The 13,881-nt window shown below is 37.1% G+C and overlaps 1 protein-coding gene across 4 annotated transcripts in view; it reads right to left on the reverse strand.

Annotated features, from left to right (window-relative positions):
- Positions 1-846: 846 nt before the first annotated feature.
- The window catches only part of TANK (TRAF family member associated NFKB activator), a 32,689-nt gene continuing 19,654 nt past the window's right edge, over positions 847-13,881 (reverse strand). For 3 of the 4 annotated variants that reach the window (XM_048309531.1, XM_048309530.1, XM_048309532.1), the window contains 5 exons: positions 12,844-13,023; positions 11,469-11,545; positions 9,237-9,355; positions 7,015-7,595; positions 847-2,694 (listed from right to left, as the gene is read on the reverse strand). In XM_048309531.1, the coding sequence (XP_048165488.1) occupies positions 2,527-2,694; positions 7,015-7,595; positions 9,237-9,355; positions 11,469-11,545; positions 12,844-13,023 (1,125 nt within the window). In that variant the 3' untranslated portion in view covers positions 847-2,526. The remainder of the gene's footprint in view (positions 2,695-7,014; positions 7,596-9,236; positions 9,356-11,468; positions 11,546-12,843; positions 13,024-13,881) is intronic. The other variant, XM_048309533.1, reaches the window with a different exon arrangement.

The raw sequence follows: 13,881 nt of genomic DNA on the forward strand, positions 1-13,881 counted from the left end.
GAGCAGTTTGTTTCCTTGCGAGCGCTCCCGCGAACGCTGGCTGTGGGTTCACGCGTCGCGCACCGTCAGCGCGGGGCGGGGTGACAATGAACTCGTACGGGAGCCCTGAAACTGCTGCAGCCCCGGGTCTACCCCGGGGGGGGGGCTCCGCTGGCCCTGGCAGAGTTGGAATTCGGTAGAACACCTTGGCACGGGTTTGCTGCTCTTCCTGTCCCCTCAAGTTCCTTCCACCATATTTATTATTTTTAATGACATTCTACTTCCCATTTGGATTCAAACTCCTCTGCTGAGTTGAGCTTGTGTGGAAGAGGGAGGGGAGGGGAGGAATACTGAGTCTCCTCTGGTGAGTGTAATAAAGCAGATGTCCCTGCTGGCAGCAGCAGCCTCCTCCAGGAAAGCTGTATAAGGGGGGCCCTTTCAGGGACCGCACTCGCCTCCCACTTCGAGTCGCTCACAACTGCTTAGCGGGAGATTTATTTATTTATTTATATTTATTTAAAACCTCAACTGGTGCCCCTCGCAGTGGTCTGATCGGTGAGCCTATCTGGATGCCCTCAGGCAGCAACAGTTTTACGCAAGCAGTTTAAACAGCTTCCTAAAACGCCGCACTAGGCAGGAGCCCTCACAGTGGGAGATGGATGGGTACTGCTGGTCGAAGACTTCGGTCAGCCGTGTTCCCTCACCTCCTGCCGCCGTCCCCGCTGTGCCCTGGCTGCGGGGGACCCCAGGCTGCCTCCAGCAACAAAGAGCCTTGTCCCCGCGCGGGGACTCGGGCTCGGCGCAGGGCTCCCGGCTCTGCCAGCTCAAGGGCTCCTGGGGAAAAAGCATCCACGCGTGGGGGCGGGGGGGAGAAACAGATGACTTTATTTTCTTCAAAGGTGATTCGCAGTTTGTTCATCTCTTAATAACTCGAGCTCCTGAGCTCGAATTTCACGGTTGAGAGGACGAGTCCGTGCTGTGTGTCGGGCTGGCTGGAGATGTGCGAATCCCCTTCTCTCCTCCCAAGCCTGGAACTCGTGCCTCTCCCGGGCACCACCCCCAGCCGTGCTCTCTGGGGAGGTGCTTCACACGCCGCACGGCGCGGCCGGGGCCGAACATCGCCTCTGCAGCGCTGCGGACCGGCGAGGGTTTAGAACTCCGAAGAGTAACAAACTCTTCCTCCAGGTCATGTAGCAGACATGCACTGTACACTGCTGTTTATTACAGTACACTCTGTTGACAGCCCATCACAAACACGACATGTTTAAAATAGAGAAAATAATTGCAGAAAAATCCATTTCTAAAAATTACGCAGGTGTTAATTCTTCCAGAAATTTGTCACCTGCAAACAAATCTTTAAAAAGAAAAAGTGTTGTGCTCTGCTGCTATGAAAATATTAATGCTAATTATCAATATCAGGGCTAAACTCTATATTCAGTTCAAATGCAAAAAGCAAGCACCCTTTATCATTAATTTAAAATACTTGGCGACACCCCTATTTTTAAATTTGATATCAGTAAATCTAGAAAATGTGCAAACTTTATCAGACTGCAATGTTTCAACTAAACACAAGTTTTAATTGCATTGAGAAAGCCACTAAGCGTATTCACGTTAAAAATAAAGTCACTGAGATTTGGGTGATTAGGTGATCTCCTTTCATTTCTAGTCTGTACCAGACTCCGGCTATCCATCATAGCAGACCAGAAGGGAAGGCAAATAATCTTTGGTACTATTAGTTTTGGAGAAAGTTTAATCTTTCCTATCCTTCATACTAATATAACCTGTTTCCTGAAAGCATTTTTAGTAATTATTAATGCTATAAGGGTACACGAACAAGATAATTATTTTTTTAATAACATGTAACAGATATTCATAAAATCATTACTGTTCCGTTTTGGCAAAAGGGTCATTTATGTGTTGCTTTTGATTACTCTCTTTAGTAAAAAATTCATCTGGGAAACTCACCCATTCACTTGTGTTACTAGTGAACAAGCCTATCTTAATTCTGGCACACCTGGCATTCAGCTACTGTAATAATTTTACAAGAATCTGTATTAAGAGGTTCACTATCATAAGTTAAATCTGGGAATTATATAATATAGATGAAAAATGAGGGCCTACTTCTCTTCCTGTTTACTTCAGGGAGAACATAATCATATCACTGGATATTGTAAAAAAAATCCTAGCATTACACCAATTTTTGCCAGTCAGATTAAGGCATTAATCCTGCAAGTCTACATTCATAAATATAATCACAACTTCAGGCCTATTCAGGCAAAGATTAATTGGGGAAGAAAAAAAATATTTGACACCACTCTCAAAGTTAATAGTGAAGCCTAACAAACAATAATGTGAATTACAGTACTGGGTGACTTAGTTTCATTTTGCCTTGTCAAAAGACAACTAAAAATGTGCTTATCTGACAAACAATTTCAGTCATGAGTTCTTGTTACAAGAAGTCTTAATTCTTAAACTCTTATCATATCTATTGAATAAAAAAAATGTATAAATGTATGCAAAAACAGTGAACCATTGAATTCTCATACATTAAGACTGTACTTTAAAGTGGGAATTGAGATGCCGAAGAAAATCTTCCTTAGATGTTAGAGATGGTGGGAAAACTTCTCGACAGAATTCACATATTCCACACTGATTCAGTTCAGAGTCTGCATATGCTTGTGCCAGCAAATCATTGTCTCGAGGCTGCCAAATGAGCTAAAAGAAACAGAAAATTATTATTGCTGACGTTTACAATGTGGTTTACATTATGCTGTAGTTTATATTTATATTGAAGAAAAATACCTGCCTCTTTAAATTAGGATTCGTTTACACCTGCCTGGCCAGAGACATTAACTAGAGAGTTCTCATTTAAGAAAAGCAAGATAGGACTTCGTTTTTTTTGAAAGTTCTATAAACACACTATCCTTGCAAATATTTAAAAATACCTTGGTATCTATTAACAATAAATACTGCTACGAGCAGAAGTCTGTAATATCAGTCTGGTACATACTAAAGCTTTTCTTTAACTTTTCATTTCAGCATTTTACTGTAGAAGTCGTACACAATAGCCATTTAGGAGAAATGAGAAAATACATTTTTACCTTAGAATAAAGTGTTTCTTGTACAGAGTTAATATGACTCATATTTTATTTCCATTCTTATTGACATATAAGTAGTTTTCGTAGTTTTCAGTTTACTTCAAAAATTACTACATCACTGTCATGGCTTAAGGTACTTATTTGCTCTGGCTGCCTCTTAGTATAAACATGTCACAAATAATCTTGTTTGGGATTTCTTCTGCCATGACAGCATCAAACTCACTGGGACCATCTGAATATCTATCCATGCATTCAGGCAATTCCGTAAACTATGTTGTATTTGGTTCAGCAGCTGCACTGCTCTTGGTCCCTGAGATAGTTAGTTTAAAGCCAGCAAGTCTGTTTATTCAACATTGGAATTCAAGGCACTTAAGCCCAGAGTCTAAGCATACACTGTTTAGAATTGTACCAACTAGGAATCAAAAAGTCTTGTACCAATTTTCAAAGTCAAGCTAAAAATTAAGTTTCATAACTTTAGTATTAGCAACACAAGATCAAATAGTTATGTTCTATGGCCAGGGCAATCAGGTTTTGAGTAAATTGAAAACCAAATGCATCCTGTTGTGACTACACAGTAGAAAGAATGGCAGCAAGCTGGTATGAGCTGTGGCTGGGGATGGAACTTAAAAGTGAGAGTGCCCTACACGGGGTTTTTTGGCTCATTTTTTCCCTCTTGCTTCACTCACACATGGAAAGGCAAGCAAGAATAATTTACAAAGTAGTTTCTTTAGAATTTTTAAATTTCTTGCTTCTGATACTTACCCAAGATTTTTAATTTTCAGCTTTTCTTTAAATTTCATCATGCCAAATAGTTAGAATCTATTGTTTATTTCTCCCACGATAACCCACTGTACAACTAAGCTGGCTTTCACAGCGGTTAAACCTTCTTTTTAAACCACCCTAAACTTCTTGGGAGTCAATTTCCTGCCCATTCTGTATTTAAACAGTGTTTAGCTTATCACATAGAAATAGCAGATTTACTGTCTTTCATTATGGTCAGCAATCCATATAATTAAATTGACTAATTAGTAATTAAGTGCAATCACACCACTTTTTTCAGCTCAAAGAGTCTACTTATTGTATGTTGCTGGTGTAAATTGCATATTAAATCTATCTAGACACTGACACACTTAAACAAGTTAACACACTTAAACACACTACATAAATGTGTTTAGAATTACTTGTTTCTGATATGATGTAAAGCACTGTTTGAAAAAAAGATAAAATAGCAATGTAAAAACTATTTGTCATCTTGGAAACATAACAAGGGGAGGTACTCATCCAGCAACCCACACATGTAGGCACTTAACTTCCATTTCTTGAGTGCTGAGATTGTGCTTAATATCCTTGTCAGAATAGGGATCTGTTTAAGCAGATGTTCCATTTCAAAAACATTAATATTCAGATTAATAGACTACTGTTTTGCTTTTAAAATCATGAACATACTTGCAAGTATTTTTGGTGGAAACAACTCCCTCAAACTGCAAATACTAATAAACGTGTATCTATATGAAAGTCTCAGCTAAATGTAGTCTGTAAAATCCTAGGTTCACTAATATCCATGTGTATTTTAATCTGCTGCTCTTTTCAGTCACGTTTTTTTTTTTAAAGTTACATTCTAAGAAAACAGTACTGAGTTTTTAGATTTAGTATCCACATAGAAGGAAAGAGCTAAATTTATTACACCAACTGAGAGCAGTTCCAAGAACTTACTGTTGCCAAATCCATTGCATTTATGGGGTTTTCCATTTTATAAGTTAACATATGTAGTAAATACTTGAAAGTTTTATCTACACTAGGGAAAAAAATGAGGTATATAATTCTCTCCTTTTTGACTCTTCCTTCATTTTTTGAAGGGATGATAGAAGCTGTAAGCAGCATAACCAGCCCCCAGAAAGGTGGTAAAAATACTAAGGACTAGTTTATGCATAAATTTTGCTAAGGTTAACACAGTGAAAAGGGCATGTATACAAGTAGCTTTAAAAAAAATCAGTATTTCAATCTACATATGTATTATCTGTGATCAAATCTTTAGCACAACTTACAGTCAGAAAAACCTCTAGAGCTGAGTCCAATTAATTGGGAAAAATACTTGAAAACCAATTTTTAAGGCAAGTGAATAAAGGTGATGGATATTTAAATATACTGATATGTACAGATGTATGTTTAATGGATTCTAAAGTAATACTGTCTTGTTTCAAACTTCTGGATAAGAAACAACATTTTAATCAATGCAGTGCTATTGTAGATATGACTTTGAAATACTGAAACAGTTCACCATTAGTTTTCTTTTTCTCTGAGTGTTAGCATTAGTACATTTTTCTCCACAAAATAGATCATTCACATTTTAAATGCTGGCTCCAAATTAATTTCCTTATTTTGAAGAAATACCAATGGACAAAGGCTTGCTGCTATTCAACCACTGTTCTGTACTTTTTAAGCTGCATACTCCCCTATCAATTTATAACCACATACCAGCTGTTTCACTTGCTGTAATGTACAATGCAGGGTGCCATCTATTGAAAAAGGAATACACAGACTAACTAGTAAAAGAACAGGCTGGAGAGGGAATACAGAAAAAGAGGATAGTAACAAGCAATGGAGTGAATGCTTCACAGTTCCACAGGAATTCTACAAGCAGTAAAATAAATGTGTTAATTTGTTTAACTTAGTCACAACTTTAACTGAAGACCCTCAATGAAAAATACAATAAAAACTGAAATTAATAAGTTAGTATAGAATTGAGATCTCCTACATTACAAATAGATATTTAAAATACCTTTCAAAAAAATCAAGCTTTTGGTTTAAAACAGCAATCTTTCAATGCTTTAAAATTTTCCCTCAAAAGTGGTTTGCAATAGAAAATTAAACTAGACTGGGTAAATTTTAGGAGAAGAAAACATCCAAGGTATCATGTCCTACAAACACTTTCCAAATGCTAGTTTTGCATGTCATGCAGTGACCAAATGAGAGGTAATGCTCTTCTGCTGCACGTACCTTGTCATTAGGAAAGAACAGAAAACTTCATCCATGTAAATAGTAAAAATATGTGAATTCCACCCTCAGAGAATTCCTAATTATCACTATTTGCTTATTCTTGAAAATCTGTCCTTTCACAAGGTACCAGAAAAGCCACAGAAACAAAAAAGCCCACAAAATCAGTCTATAAAGCTCCATAATTTTGCCAGCTTTCAGCTGAGACAGGATGTTGCACAAAAGAAGCAAAGTATTCAGAGATGTGAGTGTCAGAACATGACAATGTTTTTCTGCATTACAGTAACTGGGCCTTGTTTTCAGAACCTCCCATGGACTTCAGGTTATAACTGAAATTTAAGCTCAAATTACATATATAAACCTAAAATAAAGTGTTTTAGTGAACTTTCCTTCATTCGAAAAAATAATTATGCTTTTTTCCTACAATGCCAAAAATTTAAGTTTCTTAGAGCGGAGGAATAGGGTGTTGTTGATACCTCAGACTGAGACAAAAAGTAGCTATTTTTTTCATAGTGGAAGTATTTATCTGTTTATCTTTTTAATTGGTCCATTTTTCATATTCTCTGCTGTACATGAAAAACAATTAAAACAAATGTGTGCCCTATTCAACTGAGATCCAGGGTAGAAAGAAAGCAATCTAGGGGGCAATTTAGGATTAATGACAGCTTTGAAATAGATATAGAAGCAATTAATATCTAGAAGAACTGAAATTTGTACAACCGTCCAGTGCTTGTGTCTGCTTATATTCCTGATGTCTCACTGGAAAAGCATCTGGTACACATTCTCCAGTATTAGGAAGAAGAACTGACAAGAGATATTGTCTTAAAAAAAGACTGATGAGGTACTTTATAGAATATATTAATTCCATCTCAAAGATCTTTTCAAAATGTGTGTCTGAATCATTACCATTTTTTCAAATGTAGAATATTTATAGAAAAGATACCTGGTGAGGACCTCTGACGGTTGTTCCAGCAGCTTCTAAAGAAAAAATTACTTCAGGTACACCCTGGTTTGTGTGCTTAGGTACAAATGTGAAACCACTGTCTGTTGTTTTTAAACATGGTTTGTCAAAGATATTTTCTAAGGGCATCTTTGAATGATCTGAGGGGTTTGTTTTGTCAACAGTAGTTAAGCTTTGTAAAGCTGAGGTCATGAGATCAATGCCATGAGCTTCAAATGAGTTAGGTTCCAATTTACTGAGGTTAACAGCACGGTCTCTGTGCTCCAGGTTAAAATGATGATCTTGAAGCATGTTTTCAGATATACCAGTACAAGGAACTGTTGGTTTTTCCTGAGTGCTCTGCAAGAAAGCAGAGTCATTGTCTGTAGGTGGAAACTTGACATTAAATTTAGAAAGTGATTCTACAGAGTTGTTGTCCTCATCTTGGCCCACTCCTCTTGGTGTGATAGATGTGATGCATGATGCACCTCTATTTATATCCTTTATAACCCGAGGCTTAAAAAGCTCTTCTGCTTGTTCATCAGTTTTATCAGTGCACTGTATCGGCATGGAAAACTGTATTTCTGTGAAGAAAGAATGAAGAAAACATTAAATAGTCCATTGAAGTATAATTATTAAAAACGTGGTGTTTGGATAATTTTTTTTTGTCTTCCTTCCCTGCTTTTTTTAATTGTTAATTTTTGCTCTTTAAAATCAGATTGCGGTTCTCTTTTACAAACATTAGTTCTGACACAAAAACTAGCAGAACAGAAATAAGAGGAAATAATTCTGGTCTAGTAATTATATTTCTCTTTGATTTATAGCTATAAACATTTTCATTTTATTGAAAATTATGTTGTCCCATACTCTTAACACATACTTGCATATTTACTGAAGTGTTCTGGCAGAAATAGAAGCTGGAACCCAAACCATTTCACACAGTGCCAAGAACATGCTAGGCACCATGAGCACGATTTTAGAAGGTATTCAGGTACCCAACTCCCACTGGTTTCCAAATTAGTTAAATATTTAAACTGAATAACTATTCAGAAATGGGGCCATATTTTCCCTTTGTTTTGAGAATTTGCCCTTCATTTTTGGCACTATATTAATAAAAATGGTAATGGTTGCTCCTAATCAGGCAAGAGAATAACTTTGTTAAAAACTGATCATGCAGCAGTCTTCTGACATCAGATAGTGTAGTAAAGTGGAACACAGAAGTACCAAATCAAGTGTTAAATCTATATAGCTTTTGTCATGCATATCTTTGCATACAGTTGACTTAGGCACTTCTTTTATCATCTATACAGCTTGTATCATGTATGGCTTTTCACACAGTGGAGTTAGGCACTTCTTTAGGGAAATCAAAACCATTCTGAAGTAAGTCACCAAACACAGCTCCTCCAAAATTCCCACCCCCAAACAATGAAGTTATTAACATACAATCAGAATATCACAATACAGTACAGAGAAATTTGAAGCAACAAGATACATGTCAGCACTTCATGTAACAAAACTTCAAAAATGGAAATCAGCATCTTTTGCTTCAACTGTGTGCATTTGCCAGGTGCTTATTGAAATCACTTAAGAGTCTGATCCGACTATTAAGAAAAGCTAGTAGAGCATACCCAGAGTAGCTTACATTATATCAAAGGTAAGCAGAACCGGACATTCAGGACCCCTCATAGTTTCAACAAAAATCAAGCCTTCCCTTTGTTTTCAGGAAGTGTTGGATTAAGCTCTTGTCCCATGTAACAAAACAGTATTTAAAAGTCTGCACAAGGAAGTCTAGAAAATAAGTCCTCTGAGTCTCCTCAGTCCGGCAGATTTCCTCTAACAGATATGGGGCTAGAGGCATTCATAGCAGACATCTTTTGAACTGACAGCTAAATTAAAAGCAAGCAAGTGCTGTCATTCACACAGTATGGATGGGATATCACATGTAGTAAGTGCCTGCCTCTCACTCCAAGGGACAAAACAATTACAAGAGCCATTGATGTGATGACTGTCTTTTATAGCATGTGATTTGGAGCACTCGTCATAGAATGCCAAAACTGGCGGTGCGTTTTCTTGGTGAAATACTGAGCACCATGTGAACAGACTTGAAAAAGGCAGATGGTAAACAGTGGAAGTACTTCTATGTATGTGTAATTTGCAGTATTTTCAAATATAAAGCAAAGCTTTCAAACAGTTGAATCACAATAAGAGCTTAAGTATGATATTACCAGTTTCAGGTTCTGGCTTTATCTTAAATTTACTCAGTTGGTCTGTTTGTTCTCTGGCTAGCATACATATTTGATGACATTCTTCTTTCATGTCCTGGAAAATAGTCTCCAGACTCTCTCTGGAAGATCAAAATTGTAAATTAGAGTCAAACAATTCAGCTTGTTGTGACCTTTAATCTAGTCACACCCACAAACCAGAGAAAAACAATAGTATAAGCTACTTTTCTTGGATATCTTGTTCCTCAACATATGTATACATATTTTTGTTCTCCTCAGTAAAAGCAAGCAGGAAAAAGGAAAGGAAATGTTGTCAAACGGCTGTTTAGTCATATCATACACATATATATTTGAGCATAGGAACTGACCCTGCAAGGACCATCCCCAAAAATCCAGCCTTTTGGTTCTTTCAGGTATTTTTGGGAAGAGTTTATCTTTCCCAAGGGTACTGTTTCCACCTCATCCTAGGGAAAATAAGATGGTGCCACTATGAACATCAGTAGTTTTCTGTTGTTGCCGGTGCACTTCAGACTGCAGAAGAAGGAACACACAAGCATTTGTTATGGCTCTTTCCTTCTCTGTCTACCTGGGATTTTGGGGAGGAGTTTGTGAACTCATTGCCTCTGGTTTCATACAATATCATATGACTTTTCTTTTTATTTTGAGGGATTTGTTGTATTATATCTTTTCCAGAGTATCATATGGGAATCAGATATTTAGTTATCTGCACCAAGAATGGTAAAAATAGTTCATGCTGGTGTGAGTTTATTTGCCCAAAGGCACCGTTATTTAGTTACCGATGCACCCATAAAATTCCATTGTGAAATTTTGAGAAACTTGCTGAGTAATTTATATTTTTAAGCACAATATAATGGATTTTATAAAATTAACTTCAAAGATGAAAAAGTGAAGTTCGATTTGTGTTCTCTTTTGCATCTTTATATCAAAAGATCTCTAAAGGGATTTTTCTTTAATCTAGTGAATTGTTTTCCTTTTTTACTGCTTATTCATATAGCAGACTGTGTTCCTACTTCTGTTGTGTTTCTCTTTTTGAACACACAAATGTCTATTTGTATCTCATTTGAAAAAAAATCTACAGAAGGAGTTAAAATTGCTACTGTTAACACATTCTGATGATTTTTCAGATGTTTTGATAAATAAGAAAAAAATTTGAAGTTTCTAATCAGAACTTTAAAATATAGCTATGATTGGATGAAGCAGTCTTAATTTGCTAGACATTTGTGATACTATAATCTTACTAATGTAAGATTACCAGTAATCTTACCGGTCACATACCTCTTTCCAAGAAAACAGTAAAGTAAGGGAGCTATTTGAAAGCAGGGAGACAGAAGAGAGGTAAAGGTTTTTCATTTTTTTGGATATAAATCAAAAAGACAAACAAGTCTTTCTCACATTACAGTCTTATTTCCTCTTTTTCTTATCATAAAGGAGTAGTGAGCCAGACTAAAGATTCACGTAGTTCACCTAGCCTATGTATGGAAGTAGTCAAAAGCAGATGCCTAGGCAAGAGAATAAGAAGACAGCAAGAATTTATGACACTTTCCTTTAACACTCCCCTAACCTCACCTTAGAGAATCTTCTATTTGACCTCAGCAAAGCTGTTAAAAGTGGCATTACTGCCTATCCTACGAAAAATGCAAACCTAAGATTTTGGTCAATATTTTTCCGAAATCACTGGCAGAAGAGGAAATCGACTGCCTTGGTCATAGCAGGGGCTTGCTGGCTTCAGCTTACAGATAAACTTGGTTTCAAACTCTCTCATTTAGGATGGATCAGACCAAGAATTATTTCTTCATGCTGCCTATCAGACCTCTTCCTGGCAGCACAGCAGGCTCCTGTGCTCTGCTGCCATTAGTTAATCCATAATGGCTGTACACTCCTGTCCAGAAGAGTTAATGCAAGGCAGTTAATGCTTATCCAAACCCCAGCATTAACATGCACTGCTGTTTCCCAGAGTTTAACCTCCTGCTGAACCAAGAGGCTCTCTTTCTCCCTCCCAACTTATTCTTACATACTTGTAAAGCCCCAGCTATGACTCTACATAGTTGCTGGCTCTGTTATCTTCCTGCATTAAGTCTTTGACCTTTGATGCTCCCCCCTCCCGACTCCCTGTCCAGCCAGTTGTTAAGGTACTGTGTAGAAAAGAGGGAAATAGCTGGTCTTAATTGCAGAAAAGACAAAAATAGATTTGAAAAATGCTGCAGAAGTATTTACCTTTCAGGCCTAGGTGAAATACCAGAGATCCCTAGAGATAATTCAGGCTTATCTGGAACAACTTTCTTACTTTTCACCTTGAAGTAAAATATGAAAATATTGAGCACATTAGCATATTAATTTTGCGCTTCACCTTGATATGAATAAAAATTTCATGTGGTCCTTCACCCAGTCCTGTTGAAAGCTCTCAAAGCATTGTCAAAATAACAAAAGCAGTTTGTGTGAAATTCCTAGTTCTTTTTAGTTTAACTTATTAACTCAGTGTGGCATTTCTCTGCTCATACTCCCTTGAAAGGGAACTGGTTCTAAGAATATTGCTTGATTGTAATTCTTTTTCAGTCATGTATAAGGTAAGATTCTGTCTTTTGTATCAGCTTGTTACACAGCTATTTTACCTCTTAAAAAATTTATTCACTGAAAATTTCAATGAACACATTGGAAGCGAAGATGTCAGGAGTTTTAGCAGTTTTTTAAATAAGTTATTAACTTTGACTACCACCGTGTGGTTCACTCCAGTATTACATAGTTTTACATCTGCCAGGCATTAAGGGAAGTTTTCATAATAACCAGTCATTAAACTGCAGTTCCACTAGAGCTACATTACCAGATGGCCTGGGTAGTTCATATGTGCTCCAAGTCAGACACGAACTTGAGCACGCCTGCCAAATCAGCTGATTTCAAAGATGTATAAGCTTAGAAATCCGTATAAGCTGATACACTGTCTATAGCCACAGGTCCATAGCCTACAGGTGTGTCTTACCTGTAAGGCTGAAGTGCAGCTGCAGCTCCTGTAGATGCATTTGAGCTGCCTTACACCCAGCAACACGGAATACAAGTGCTTGCCACAGTAAGTTAAGCAATGCTCAGGAAGTCCAATAGCAACAAGTTACGTGTTGCTGTGGTCCTACCCTTACCTGTGTTCACTTTAGATTAGGTAGCTAATATGTGTATACATGGTTAGAGTCACATCAATGACTGCACTCTAGCTATCCCACAAGGACAGAATAGCACCCTGGATGCTATTCTGTAACAAAAATAGGGTGGCATAAAAATGAAAAAGTCAACTCAATCTTGGTCAAAACTTCAAACTGAAAATTATAAACCAGAAATGCTAATCAGGAGTTTTCACAAATATGAAAATTTTCAAGACATACCATAAAATAATTAACACACAAACTACCCAATATGTATTTAATGGTGTTCCCTATGTGCTTTATATAATTTGACAATTTCTTAGTAATTATAGAATTCTGAAATTTAAAATAAATTTATTAGAATAATTAGTATGAATTCCAAACATTTCATGTTTGAAAGAAGTAATAATTTACAAATGTTTGTCTTTTTCATTTTGTCTCTACTTGGTTTCTTATCTTACCTCCCTTTTATACGTTGGCATCTGTATACCCTTTTGTGCTTCATTTAATTCTTGCAATTTGCTTTTCAGATTTCTTATTTTATCATCTTGATTGGAAATAATAGATAAAAGCTTTCTTTCCTTTTGATTGCTTTTGTCCTCAAGTTGCTTCAATTTCATGCTCTCACTGTCTAACTGTTCCTAAAAAATAATTTTAGAAACACCAGTACAATTAATATAATTGAGGCTTGTGGAATATCACTATTCAGCAGTCTATAATAGGCTAAATGTAGGTTTTGCATCATAAGTAAGGGTCAGTCTTGTTTATTACATTATTAATTTTAAATTGATAGTAAAGACCTTCTACCACTACACATAGATGTAACTCATCATGGGTGATTACTCAAAACAACTATATCTTCTGAATTTCTGAAAGTCATATTAGTGTTTATACAAAATAAAGACACTCAGTTCACTTACTGTATCATTTACATTAGCATTTTATGTATATTTTGCATATATGATACATAAAATAGTATTTAATTAATTTCAATCTTATACCATTTTGAAGATAGTGATAACTCTGCAAATTGAGCAAACCCAAGAACACAATCACACAATCACACAATCCTAGAATATCTCCAATTGGAAGGGACCCATATGGATCAAGTCCAACTCCCTGCTGCTCGCAGGATTACCTAAACCTAAACCACAGAACTAAGAGCATTGTCCAGACACTGAATTCTGACAGGCTGGGTGCCATGACAGCTTCCTTGGAGAGCCTGTTCAGTGACCAACAACCCTCTCAGTGACGGACCCTTTCCTAACGTCCAGCCTGAACTTCCCCTGATGTAACTTGATTCTGTTGCCTCGTGTCCTATCGCTGCTCACCAGGGAGAGGAGAGCAGCACCTCCCCATCCACTGCCGCCCTCAAGGGAGTTGTCAACTGTGATGAGGTCACCCCTGAGCCTTCTCTTTTCCAGGCTCAACAAACAAGTGACCTCAGCTGCTCCTCCTAAATCTTGCCCTCAGAACCTTTCACCATCTTGGTCACCCTC

Source organism: Corvus hawaiiensis, chromosome 7 (genome assembly GCF_020740725.1).
Source record: "Corvus hawaiiensis isolate bCorHaw1 chromosome 7, bCorHaw1.pri.cur, whole genome shotgun sequence".
Classification (NCBI taxonomy): domain Eukaryota; kingdom Metazoa; phylum Chordata; class Aves; order Passeriformes; family Corvidae; genus Corvus; species Corvus hawaiiensis.